The sequence below is a fragment of the Sapajus apella genome, unplaced genomic scaffold (genome assembly GCF_009761245.1).
Source record: "Sapajus apella isolate SASKATOON/1434 unplaced genomic scaffold, GSC_monkey_1.0 scaffold2, whole genome shotgun sequence".
Taxonomy (NCBI): domain Eukaryota; kingdom Metazoa; phylum Chordata; class Mammalia; order Primates; family Cebidae; genus Sapajus; species Sapajus apella.
This window is the reverse complement of record NW_022436942.1, coordinates 64,890,915-64,904,922: the sequence shown is the minus strand read 5'-3', so window position 1 is coordinate 64,904,922 and position 14,008 is coordinate 64,890,915. Positions and strand designations below refer to the sequence as shown.

At 40.5% G+C, this 14,008-nt stretch overlaps 1 protein-coding gene across 5 annotated transcripts in view; it reads right to left on the bottom strand.

Moving 5' to 3' along the window:
- Window positions 1-14,008, bottom strand: part of RFX4 (regulatory factor X4) — a 178,533-nt gene that overhangs the window by 14,937 nt on the left and 149,588 nt on the right. For 4 of the 5 annotated variants that reach the window (XM_032285754.1, XM_032285765.1, XM_032285771.1 and 1 more), the window contains one exon: window positions 13,814-13,975. In XM_032285754.1, the coding sequence (XP_032141645.1) occupies window positions 13,814-13,975 (162 nt within the window). The remainder of the gene's footprint in view (window positions 1-13,813; window positions 13,976-14,008) is intronic. The other variant, XM_032285761.1, reaches the window with a different exon arrangement.

The window sequence follows — 14,008 nt, the reverse complement described above, 5'->3', positions numbered from 1 at the left end:
TTAACCGCCTGGGCTCAAGGGATCCTTCCACCTCAGCCTCCCCAGTAGTTGGAACCACAAGTATGTACCACCACACCCAGCTAATTTTTTAATTTTTTATAGACACAGGGTCTCACTATGTTGCCCAGGCTGGTCTTGAACTCCGGGTCTCAAGTGATCCCCCCAGCTTGGTCTCCCAAAGTGCTAGGATTAAAAGCATGAGCCACTGCACCTGGGCTAGAATTTTTTTAATGATAATTTAAGAAATCATTAATAGCAATAATAAACTAATCAGACAACTTAATTTCTGATAAATTTTAAAATATGTTAATGGTGGAAATAATTAAGCTTATTTTAGAAGGCAGAGGGAATGGGATTCAACATCCCCCTTTAGGTATATGGAAAACTGAAATTTGTTAAGGGAGGACATTTTTTTTTAATGTGTAAAAAGCGGATATCTAAATTTTTAATTTTCTCAACCCCAGCCCAGCAAAAGCATTAAGTATGTCCAATAATAAGTGGGTCTTTGCATGAGAAAAGCCATGAAATCATATGACAGGATCATCAAATGCATGTATATACATAAATCAATTAGTGACTATAAGGGAGGACATTTTTAAGGTGAAGTAAAAGAGAATAATTGATCCTGTATTTTCTGCAGCAGACCATTTCTAAAAATTCCTCTGGAAAGATAAAGGAAAGGTTTCATTTTAAAAATTAGTCCATTCCATCCCAGGGACTTTGCAAATAGCATGAGAGGAGCTGCGCTGACATGGAGTAGTAGGAGGAAGCAGAGTTGGTGGATCAGCGCTGTGCCAGTTATGTGACAGAGACTCAGTAAGGAATACCCTTGAAGGAATGTGGAAGTGGTATCCTATTTTAAATACATTGGCTTATTATTAAAAGAACCTTTGGTGAGCCCTTTCATAAACTGAAGAATCTTTTGGAATACAAATGATGTCCGTTGTTGTAATGAGGTGACAAAGATTTATTTCAAGAGTATGAAAGGAGACACCATTATTGAGCATCTCTTACAGACCATGCACTGTGCTGAGTGCTTGCCACACACCCTTAAGAGAACATTATCCCCCATTTGTAGATGAGGAAACAGGGTTAAATCCAAAAGAATTTAAGAGAGCGTATAGCAATACAAAAGATTCAAGACAATAAAATGGAAGTAGGAATGAAAGAAGAAAGAAAAGCAGAATTGGAGGTGAAAAGTGCAATCCAGAATGAGGTGAAGCATGCCAAAGGCCCAAATTCTTCCTATATGTGAACTTTAAACCTAGATCTGAGTTTTCCAGGAGTCAGTGCTCTTGGAAACCTGACTAGTTAGGAACACTAAGACTGATGATTGCTCAGGAGTATACTGTCCTCCAAATTCAGAGCAAACAGCAGGTACTTTCAGATGCCTTCCTAAGGGGGCAACTATGAACTGTTCAACAATGTCCTCAACACTCTTACAATGGACTTCCTCTTGATTCTAAGGATGGTTCCTTTTGTCAACACTAACTGCAGGCTAATGGTATCACACAAAAGTCCAGTTGAAGGAAACTTAGAATGTTAAATAACTTGTCCAAGGTCCCAGACTGAGTAGGTGGTTCAGTCAGGCTCTGAACCCACATGCTTTCTACTCTCTACTATTATGTCTCTTTGCTCCGGGTTCTGCTTCTGCCATGTACTAGCTATAAGATCTTGGGCAAGCCTGTGAAACTTTATGAGCTTCTGTTTCATCATCTTTAAAATGGGAGTAATAATATCTATCTTGCAGGACTGTTGTGAGGATTAACTGAGATAATATACGTCAGAGAGCTTGGCTTCTAATGGTATTCAAGCACACTTCATTATAAATTCATATTCTTACATGAGACTTTCTTAAAATAGATATTTCTGTATCTCTCATTTTAGATCCCAAGGAAGAGATGCAAGTTTCTTGGGTGAAATTCTATTACCAGGGATGAAACATTTGAATAGCAATAGTAATTTAACCAATTACGGCAAATTTCTAAGCATGTTTTTCTACAAAATTACTAGTGTCCTTATTTACCAGCATGGCTAAAAGTACCCCTTCCTGCTTTGCACATCTACTCCATATTCGTCCCCCAAAAGATAATGAGTTTGGCAGGCGACATGTTAGGCTTGATTTATAAGTACAAGAAAATTGGAAGGGAAGATCCCCAAAATGATCACGACTCAGATGACTGGATTATGCATAATTGTCCTCCTCTAAGTTTTGAACTTCATGTGAAACTATATAGCTGTTATGGTTTTTTAAAATGCCATCTTTATTAAAACGGGTTATCACTGAGTGGTGGGATTGAGGAGAGTTTTAAAATTTTTTCCCTTATTTTACTTATCTATATTTTTCTGTAATGAATGTGTATTGCCTCTGTAAAAAGAAAAACATTAATACGTTAAACAAAGTTTACAATTGGAACTGGAATTGAAGAGGGTGAGAAGTTTGGGAAAACAATGAACTAGCCACAACAAGCAAGTAATTAACCCTTGAAGCCTCTGGGACCTCAGGAGAGCACAGTGAGATCAGTGGATATTTAAATGGGGCTGCCAAGGAAGCCAAATAATTTTTTTTTCAAGCAGTGGGAAGAAGTCATGATAATAGCCATCACCTGAGAGACTGCAACAGAGGTTACTTTTGTGTGAGCCCCTGGAGCACAGCAACTGTTCCTTATTCATCTCTGTATCCCCAACAGAGGGTATGCCAAATAGTAGGTGTTCAGTAAATTTTTGTTCCATTGAATTTGTTGTTGAAGGAGTAAATGCTGTTAGGAATAGACGTTATCAAACAAAAAGCTAGTGGAACTCTTGGAAAAATGGGCTCCTGTGGTCTGGGGAACAAAACCCCTAAATGGCCATGTGCCAGCAATCTAACACATCCACTCAGGCAGGCTTAAGCAGATTAACACCTACTGGCTTGGGGAGAAACCCTTTTTGCCTAGGGAGCAGAAAAGAACACCCCGTAAATTCCCTTTCCTATGAGTGAGACCTCCAGTGAGAATTGCTGCTGCTGCTTCTTTTTTTTGAGGAAACTAATAAAAGAAAATCTGTGCAGCTTACATTTTGTTCTTAGTTTTAAAGACAACTCTAATGCTTTTTGTTGGTGAAACAATAGCAAATCTTCCCTATTTGTTCAGTTCCCATATTTTTCTCCTATTCTTCCCTCCCCTCCTCACATTTCTATTTATTTAAAGGTCTGAGAATAGTGGTAGAAGTCCCTGATATTTGAGAATTCAATAAAGATCCCAAGAGGAGCAGTTGTTGGTCACCTTACAGTATTGAAATTGCTACAGCAGAACATTTTCTTCCCCTCTCATCCCCAACAAAACACTCTTCTTCCCCAAGGTTGTTTTGTTTTGGAAGGGGTTTTAAGCACAGGACAGGAAGGGCGCTTTGAATATAACAAACAGTCAGTAATGATTTGTCAAATAAATGAATGAATGATCATCCAACATTAACCAGATCTCATACTAATTTCCTTGTATACATTGACCCATTCAGTCTTCACAGCAACCTTCTGAGGTAGGTAGTATTAGCTCCTTTTTCAGGTGAGAAAATTGAGGCCCAAGAGGTTAAATGACTTGCTCAGGTAAGTGGCAGAGTTGGAATTTGAATGCAGATCTGCCCAACCCTAAACCCTTGCCATAGCAATGTTTCTTACACTTGAATTTGTGTTTGAATCACTGGAGAGCTTGTTAAAAATGCAGATTCTGATTCAGTAGGTTGGGAGTAAGGCCTTTATATCCAACTTCCAAATGATGACAACGTGGTTGGTCTGTGAACCATGCTTTGAGTAACAAGGCTCTATAACATACTGCCTCCTGTCACACATCCTGCATGTTAAGGGTCATTAAAAATCAGATGTTGAGGGCTGGGTGCAGTGGCTCACACCTGTAATCCCAGCACTTTGGGAGGCCAAGGCGGGTGGATCACGAGGTCGAGAGATCGAGACCATCCTAGCCAACATGGTAAAACCCCTTCTCTACTAAAAATACAAAAATTAGCTGGGCATGGTGGCGTGTGCCTGCAGTCACAGCTACTCAAAGGCTGAGGCAGGAGAATCTCTTGAACTGGGGAGGCAGAGGCTGCAGTGAGCCATGATTGCCCCAGTGCACTGCAGCCTGGCAACAGAGCAAGACTCTTCTCAAAAAAAATTAAAAAATTAAAAAATCAGAAGTTAGCCAGGTGCAGTGCCTGACGCCTGTAATCCCAGCATTTTGGTAGGCTGAAGTGGGCTGATTGGTTAAGCCCAGGAGTTTGAGACAAGCCTGGGCAACATAATAAAATCCTATTTCTACAGAAAATACAAAAGCCGGTTGTGGTGGCGTGTGCTTGTAGTCCCAGCTACTCGGGAGGCTGAGACGGGAGGACCACTTGCTCACGCCACTGCACTCCAGCCTGGGCAATAGAGTGAGACCCTGTTTCAAAACAACAACAACAACAACAACAAAAAAAAAAAAAAAAAAAAAAACCAGAAGTTGTGAGATTTTGCTACAGATTTGTGAAAATTCAGAGTGCTTCCCAAACTACCTGGCTGTACCCTTTTTTCCATATCTTGGACTGAATCCTTTAACCCAGGGGTCTCCAACCCCTGGGCCAGTACTGGTCTGTGGCCCTGTTAGGAACTGGGCCACACAAGAGGTGAGCAGTGAGCAAACGAGCATTACCACCTCAGCTCTGCCTCCTATCAGATCAGCAGCAGTATTAGATTCTCATAGGAACATGAACCCTATGAACTGCACGTTGCAAGGGATCTAGTGTGCATGGTCCTTTTGAGAGCCTAATGCCTGATGATCTGAGGTGGAACAGTTTCATCCTGAAACCATCCCCCTCCACCTCTTCTACAATCTGTAGAAAAATTGTCTTCCACAAAACCAGTCCCTGGTGCCAATAAGGTTGGGGACCACTGCTTTAATCTTTTCCTTAGGAGGATTCTGTGAACCACCACAGATGTTGCCCTACACCTTTTGTTTGTAAGCTTCTTTAAGTGTGTCAAGATTCTAGATCTGCTCTGCCCTCTCCCACAGCCATTTGTGGCCATTGAAATTTAAATTAGTTAAAACTAAATACAATTAAATATTCAGTTTCTTAGTTCCACTAGCCACATTTGAAGTGCTCAATAGCCACAGGTGGCTAATGGCTACTGTTTTGGATAGCCAACATAGGAATCATTTCCATCATCACAGAAAGTTCTAGTTGGACAATGTTGCTTGACAGTATTTGCTACTAAATAAGCATCTCCTGTAACCTTCATGACTGAGACAGGGAAAGAAGACTATATATTGACATTTACCTATATCTCTAGGTATCTCATTAGCTATCATCTTTTTTTTTGTTTGTTTGTCTGTTTGTTTGAGACAGAGTCTCACTCTGTCCCACAGGCTGGAGTGCCAGTGGCGCGATCCTGGCTCGCTGCAACCTCCGTCATTGGCTGTCATCTATCCTTAAGACAGCTGTGTTTAAGGAGCCAACCTACTGAAGTTGGAAACTTCATCTGTTTGAGTTACACTTTACTAATATTTCCATGGTCAAAATCTGATTGATAGAACTGACTAGGGCCAGCAAATGAATCAGTTCCTTCTTATGTTGCTGCATAATCTAGCCTCTGCTGATCTCTGCAACTTCCTCTCTTGCCACTCTCTTCCTTTTTTATTATATATACGTCTCAGTCCCCACTATGCCAAGCTCTTTGCTGCCTCAGGCCTGTGCACATGCTTTTCCCCATTGCGTAGAAAGTTCTTTTTCCCTCCCCAGCCTCTATGTGGGTAGCTCCCTGTAAAACAGTGTGCTATGAAAAAGTATAAAGTGGGGACCCATCTTAGTTTATGGTCAGAGATTCTCTTTATACTTTTCTTAGCACACTGTTGTTTTCACACATAGCACTTTGACCATTTGAAATTATACCATTACCTGGCAGTTTACTTCTGTGTTGACTCTTACCCACTAGAATGTAAGTACCATGCAGGCAGTGACTATGCCTCTTGTTTTCACGTCTATACTCCCAGGACTTGGTAAAAATTTGACACGAAATATATATTTGTTGAATGAATGAACAAATGAATGAACGAGGGAGTCCAAAGTCCCAGCAGCAAGCTAAGATTTGATTTTGTGATCCAAAAAAAAGAGTAAACAATCTATTTCCAATCCCAGCTTATTTTTCGTGATTCCATTCCTTTAAAGAAAAGGAAGCAGCAGAGACAGGAGGAGGAGGAGGAATTCACTAGCAGTGACACCTCTGAGGCTCTGTAAATGAGTCATTGCAAACTCTGTGGCCGGGCTGAAGTGTCCATCCTATCCCACTCAGTTTAGCTGCCCTCAGAATAACTGGGCTTTTGTTATTTGGAAAGACTAAGGGTTGGTTATCTTTGTTACATCCTCAACTGATGTAGAGAAAATGCAGCTGGGCAGGCCAGATGTTCTACAGTTAGGGCCATTTATGAGGAATTTGCCTTTATTTCATTAGGTATCCTAGTATCTCAATGATTTAATTTGCTGGTTTTGTGTTGCAGGGAACCATGGTGGGAAGTTGAAAACATGAGTTTAATAGTTAACTTTTATTGTCATTGCCAAAGGAGGGAATACTTAAAATGACATCATAAACAAGGTTTTAGAACCCTTCGGTGGCCCGATGGGACAGAGTAGGAGCTTAACATTTTGCATTAGATGACATTGAAGAATTGCAGCCCAATGTCATGTCAAATAGACTGATCAGTTTGGTACTGCCTGCCCTGCTCCCGAGGAGGAAAAGAGCCAGTTTTCCTCAAAGAAAGTTAAGATTTCTAAACTTTGCCAGGTCATAAGGGAGGGTAGCAAACCTACAAATTTTGGGGAGAAAATGGACAGACAGGCTAGATTTTACCTTTCAGAAATCTGTTGGAATGGAATCCTTTAACCAGCCTCTTATCATGGCATTGCCATAAACCCAACCAAAATTGGCCATATTTCATTTTAAATTTTAGGTACCTGAAATTTCTTTCCTTGTCCTTTCCCCCTTTAAAAAAATCAGTTAATAAGTACAGTCTTCATAAAACATTTAGAAATATGGACATGGACTAGACGTAGATATGGATAAGCTGAGTGGCTGTTTTCCTAGTGAGTCATAACTCATTATCTGTACTACCTTGTATTCCATAGTCCTGTATCAGAGGATGCCAAAAGGTTAATATGCAATGAATTAATTTTAGCTTTGTGCTCACCAGGCACACATAATACTGTTCCTTTTTCATAGATTAAAAATGGGAAAGTGTCCATCCAAAGCGGGACATTTATTTGTTAAGGAGTCCCAGGTACCTGATTAGCCTTGATTCTCAACAAGTCAAACCTGGTAATATTTACATTCTCTGATCATTGATATGCTGGAAACTCAACAAAATAACTGGGTCACATAAAATTTCAGCTATTAATAAGATTTTAAGAAACTTTTAAAGCTAACAGTTGTTTTGCTAATTTTCCTCACCTTTTCGTTATTTCTTGCTTCCTGGTTTTGGTCCTTTTTATGAAGCTCATTTTCCTGTTTCTATTATAAACTACTGCAAAACTTTTTGGAAAGTAGATGGGCTATACGTCAAGCAATAATTTTAAGATAGAAATAAAAATTAACTGGGTATGAAAACCACGGACTGAGTTGACTTTGAAAAAAAGAAACATGGCAAATGCATTTTGTAAGATTTACATAATTGTTTTACAATTTATACTATTGTTCAATGAAAATTTACACAAAGTCCAAATTTAAGAAGCCTACTATAATAGATTTCCTAATATTTAGGTTTCTATCATGGGTAAATAATTTGTACTTTATAATATGCCTATATAATCATACACATTGTTAGAAATTAGGTTTTCTTTCCTCCAAGACCATGACCCACATTGCATGCCAAGATCCAGTCTAATTTAGCAATGGAGTATTTCAAAAGTGGTACTTGAGAAAAATATCATACATAGTTTTATATAGGATGACATTTTTAATGCCCCCTGGAGATATCTGAGAACAAAGCTGGAATGTGCCAAAATCTTCAAAGCTTAAAATCATCTGAAGAGAACCTGTTTCACATTTGTATTTCTAAGAAGCTACTTTTATGGCTCTTGAACACATTGCACAGAAATCTCTGAAGACATTTATGATATTCCTGTGGCCTTGTCTATCACACCTGCCATACCCTAAGGCCTCCACATTGCTTCGAAGAAAGCCAGGCACGCTCACTTGCTGGATGAGAACTATGAGACAATCCTAGACCTCTTTCCTTCATGCTCTTCCCTCCCATCCCTTATTCCCTTAGAGTCTGTCTCTTTATTTGAAATGTTGCCGCACTTTGAGAAATGCTTCACCCAAATGGTTTCTGCTTCATAATTCAGAACTATTTTACTTGCATAATTTCCCTGTTTATTTCAGAAGTAGGGATGTTCTCACTAGCAAACTCGTGTGTGTCTCCCTAGTGGTGACAGGGATATTTGGTCAGAATTATTCAGGTTAACAGCTCTTTCTTTAGGGAGACAAGAGACTCGGGATGGTTGCCTAATAATCTCAGTCTTTGTAGAACTCCTGAGAGCTGCATGAAGAGCTACGAACAGTACTTAAATTATCTTCCCTTTTAATGTTCAGTGAACAGCCATTCTTTTCACTACAGTTTCTTTTTCTGAGCCTTCTAAGCAGGAACTACAACAACCCACTGTGGAAAGAAAATGGAAGGGAAGTAGGAACCTGATCACATTCTTCCTCCTCAAAGCAGAAAACAAAATAAAGTTTGAGGTGCATCTATATAAACAAATATGGCAATCTCAAATCTAAATTTCTACAGAAGAAGACTCTAGCTGTGTACCCAAAGTGAAATCAAAGCTTGATCTAATGCCATTTATCAACAGCCCAACTTTTCAATACTTTAAAGAATCCAATTTCCTCAGCCATCTCTGACAGAGGCCCACTGAGTTTACTGGCAAGTATACAAGGCAACAAGTCCTTCCAGTTTCTTATGCGTCCACTCAATCCCTCTCTAAGTAGGTGTAGTTCTGTTGAGAGAAGAGGGGACTAATCTAAAGTCTCCTAGGATATACACTTTTAAGTTTCCTGAAAATAGCATGTTGTCTCTTGCCTCTACTTGGAGTACCTTTTTTCCCCTCTCCTTCATGCTCCCATAATATTCTGACCCTTCTTCCAACCTAGCACTCCTCACACTATATTGTTACTGTCAGTTTGCTCATCAAGAACCCTAACCTCTAAACATAAACTCCCAGGAGGGAGGGACCACACTTCTATTGTTTGCCATTGTATCACCACCTATCCAAAAGTGTTTAGCACATAGAAGCCACCCAAGAATTATTTTTTGGATAAATGGATAGATATGTGAGTAAATTAGTGAATAATAAAAGACATCCCAAATGGAGCAATCTGACCCTAAAAATAATAATACTTTGGTACTGAATCTATTCTGGAAACAGTCTTAAATAGAATTAGGATATAATTAAGTCCATGCTGTGAGGGTCTAGAGGAAGATTCTAACTTGGAGGGTGAGGAAACATCAGAGGAGGTGAGTAGGATTTCATCAGGCAGCAGGTGGAAGGAGGCTAGCCAGGAAGAAGGAACAGCCTGAGAAGCGATTTGGAGAAAGAGAGCTCTTTAAGGCTTTTAGAGTGAGGCGGTAGGTTCCTTGCCCCAGCACTCTGAGGAGGCACAAGCTTCATGAAATTGAGCCTTGGTGGGTAGTGATAGAGTGGACAGAGTAGAGTCTGGAGGCAGGGTACCAGCTTAAGAATCACTGTGGATGTCCATGAGAGGTGGGGGAGGCGTGAATCAGAGAGGCATCAGTGGGATGGGAAGGAACAGATCAGTCTCGATTTGTATTAGAACAACTGGACTTGGGAAGAATGATAGAGAATGCCAGCTGTCACCCCCAAAGCTGTTCCCCCTTCCCTGCCTGGGTACATGCTATTCTACATTTTCCAGCCTCTCTTGCAGTTCCATGAGGCCATGTGACTAAGTCCTCACTGATGGAATAGAAGTGGAAGTTACGTGTGCCACCTTCAGGCCAGGGCTTTTAAGAGAGTCATTTTTCATCCTCCATGCCCTTTTTCCATTTCTGCCAGCTGGTTGCAGACTTGACAAAGCCCTGAGGCAGTGGTCCTTAACCTGGTGAGCATCAGAATCACCTGGAAGTTTGTTGAACAAGATTCCTGGGCCCTGCTCCTAGAGTTTCTGATTCACTGGGTCTGCAGTGGGACCAGATATGAGCATTTCTAGTAAGTTCCCAGGAGATACTGATACTGCTGGTCTGTGGATCACAGTTTGGGAAACACTGCCCTGGGGTATGGTGGAGCCTGATATTGAAAGAACATGTGTTTCCAAATGGCTGCATTACAGAGAGCATCCTCTATGACGGAATGCCCTACCAGTACTGTCTTCCAGCATGAAATAGATTTCTATTGTGTTAACTCCACCCGTGTTTGGATCTATTTGTCACACCAACTTAGCCTATCCTAATGCAGGAGTTGAGAGAGAGGAAAGATTTGAAGCTGACTCCCATATTTGCTGCCTGAGTAACGGGAGGGTAGTAGAGCTGGTTTGGATGGAAGGATAGTGAACTAATTATCACAGCCTGACCAAGCCCTTCACTCCACAAAGCCTGGAGTCTTTGTGAGGTCTTCTCTGATACTGCCAGCCACATGGAACCTCTCCTTCCTTGGGAACCTCATAGCATTAGTTTATATCTCACTTACTGCATATACCACATTCTTCCTTCCATAACAGTTGTCTCTGTACTTTTTTCTTTTCTTTTTTCTTTTCTTTTCTTTGAGACGGAGTCTCACTCTGTCACCCAGGCTGGAGTGCAATGGCACCATCTGGGCTCACTGCAACCTCTGCCTCTCAGGTTCAAGCGATTCTCCTGCTTCAGCGGCGCAAGTAGCTGAGACCACAGGCATGTACCACCATGCCGGCTAATTTTTTTGTATTTTTAGTAGAGACGGTTTCACCGTGTTAGCCAGAATGGTCTTGATCTCCTGACCTTGTGATCTACCCACCTCGAACTTCCAAAGTGCTAGGATTACACCTCAGTACTTTTCTTATCCCTGTGTTCCCTCTTGGTATCAAGGCCTTGGCATAGTAATCTGTTTATTTCCCATAGCACCCGGCACAGGACTTGGCACATAAAATGTCCTCATAGGGAAAAAAAAATATGTATGTACATATATACATAAATAAACATATATACGATTCTGGATCCAAAGTTTTCACTGCAGTTTTTTTCTTTACACTTCAAAATATGGTTTCAGATATTGAATCTAATGTTGCAGATGAGAAGTCTGTTATCAGTCTGATTCTCTCTTCTTTGGAGCTTATCTGCATTTTCTTTGGGGAATCTAATAAGATTTCTTTTATCTTTGATTTTCTTCAGTGGGCTTAGAGGTTTTTTTTTTTTTCCATTTATTCAGCAAATGTTTAATGAGAGCTTTCAGTCTAAGAAGGCTTGTCTTTCTTGCATTTTGTAAAACCATCAGCTATTACTTCTCCACTTTCTTTCTCTGGAAAATTTATTAAATGAATATTGGAATTTCTGAGTTTGTCATTCCTTTTTCTTAACATCACTTTTATATGTAATATTTCTTTTTGTCACATTATCAGAGAACTCCTCAGTTCAGTCTTTTGGCTTACTGATCTCTTTCCATTGGATCTAATTTTCTAATATTCAATTTACCTATTTAAATTATTATTTCAATAATTATATATTTCCTTTTGAAGATATTGACTCTCATGAGTATGATTTCTTTTTCTTCTCTTTCTTTTCTCTTTTTTTTTTTTTTTTTTTTAACCAGGCTATCACCTAGGCTAGAGTACAGTGGCCTGATCATAGCTCACTGTGCCTTAAACTCTTGGGCTTAAATGGTCCTCCCATCTCAGCCTCCTCTCCTAAGTAAGTATCTGGGACCACAGGTGCATACCACCACGCCCAGCTAACTTTTTAAAAAAGTTTATGTAGAGACAGGGTCTCACTATATTGGCCAGGATGGTCTCAAACGCTTGGCTTCAAACTATCCTTCCACCTTGGCCTCCCAAAGTATTGGGATTACAGGTGTGAGCCACTGTGCCTGGCTGATTTCTTCTTTTTAGTTCTCATCTTAATAATACTTTTCAGGTTATCCTATTAACTTTATTCCTTTGGCTATAGACTCTCTCTGTTCTTGAGTTTATTGTCCTCCTTCATGGTATTGGGCTTCCACAGATCCTTGAGTGACTTTTAATTGTGCTAATAAATACATAACATAAAATTTACCATATTAACCATTTTTTTTTTTTGAGTTGGACTCTTGCTCTGTTGCCTAGGCTGGAGTGCAGTGGAGCAATCTTGGCCCACTGCAACCTCCACCTCCTAGGTTCAAGCGAGTCTCTTGCCTCAGCCTCTCAAGTAGCTAGGATCACAGGCATGTGCTACCACACCTGGCTAATTTTTGTATTTTTAGTAGAAATGAAGTTCTACCATGTTGGCCAGGCTGGTCTCACCTGACCTCAAGTGATTAGCCCACCTTGGCCTCCCAAAGTGCTGGGATTACAGGCATGAGCCACTGTGCCCAATATTAACCATTTTTAAGTGTACGGTTCAATGGCATTAAGTACATTCACCATATTGTGCAGCCATCACCACCATCCATCATCCCATCATCCCAGACTGAAACTCTGTACCTATTAAACACTAACTCCTCATTTCTCCTCCCTCCAGCCCCTGACATCCACCATTCCATTTGCCGTCTTTGTGACTTTGACTATTCTAGGTACCTTAAATAAATGGAATCATGTATTTGCTCTTCTGTGTCTGACTTATTTCATTAAGCATACTGTCTTCAAGGTTCATTCAAGTTGCAGCATGTGTCAGAATTTCATTCCTTTTCAAGGTTCAATAATATTCCATTTGTGGACATATCACATTTTCTTTTTTCCATTCATCCATCGGTAGACGCTTGGGTTGTTTCTGCCTTTTAGTGATTGTGAGAAATGCTGTTAGGAACACTGATGTACAAACGTCTGTTTGGATCTCTGCCTTCTTTTGGGTATGTATCCAAGCTTGGGTGATTCTTGGTTGTAAATTAATCTTATGAGACTCTTGTGCACATCTTGGACCATGTGGGCCTCCAATCAGTGCAGCCTCATGGTAGCATCAGCCTCATGCTATGTGCCCGGCAGCTCTAGCTTAGCTCAAGACCCACTTATGTCACAGTCCCTGCCTCCTTATGGTTGCCATAGCTTAGTGTATGGCTCCCTGTCCCTCCCTTTCCAGAGAAAAAGAAAGCAGCTCTGTTTTTGATTCAGATAATTCTCTTTCTTGTTTTCAAGAATGTTTGTGTATTTATGTTATATAGCATTATAATCATTTCAGTGGCTTAGTTTTGGAATTTTATCATTTGCTTAATTTACCAACTTGAAAACAGCATATTCTGTAGAATGTGTACCAATGAATAAATGAATACCTGCACATCATTCACATATCCAGGAAGATACCCGGGTTTTGGCATTATCTTTTGGAGATTTTGGGGAAAAAATGCTTTTCCAGAAAACCTTTTTTTCTTTTTGTGAGACACAGCGTCTCACTGTGTCACCAAGGCTAGAATGCAGTGGTGCAATCATAGCTCACAGCAACCTCGACCTCCTGGGCTCAAGCGATCCTCCCACCTAAGCCTCCCAAGTAACTGGATCTACAGGTATAAGCCAAGATGCTTGGCTAATTGTGTGTGTGTGTGTGTGTGTGTGTAAATGAAGTCTCACTATGCTGTCCAGGCTGGCAGAAAGCCCTTTCTTCAAACATTAACTCCCCAAAGTTATTGAAGAACTTTTCATTACCTGTAGTGCTGAGGCCCGTGTACTCAGGGGATGGATTGCTAATAGGGGAAGAGGGAGGTGGCACTTCCACAGATGTGGCAGATTTTGCTGGAGAAAACGATGGCACTGGTGAAGGGGTGGGTGCAGCAGCCTCTGTCAAGATGATCTCTTCTCGGACTTCTGCTGTGGATAGAGATAGGGTAAGTTTTTAGAACC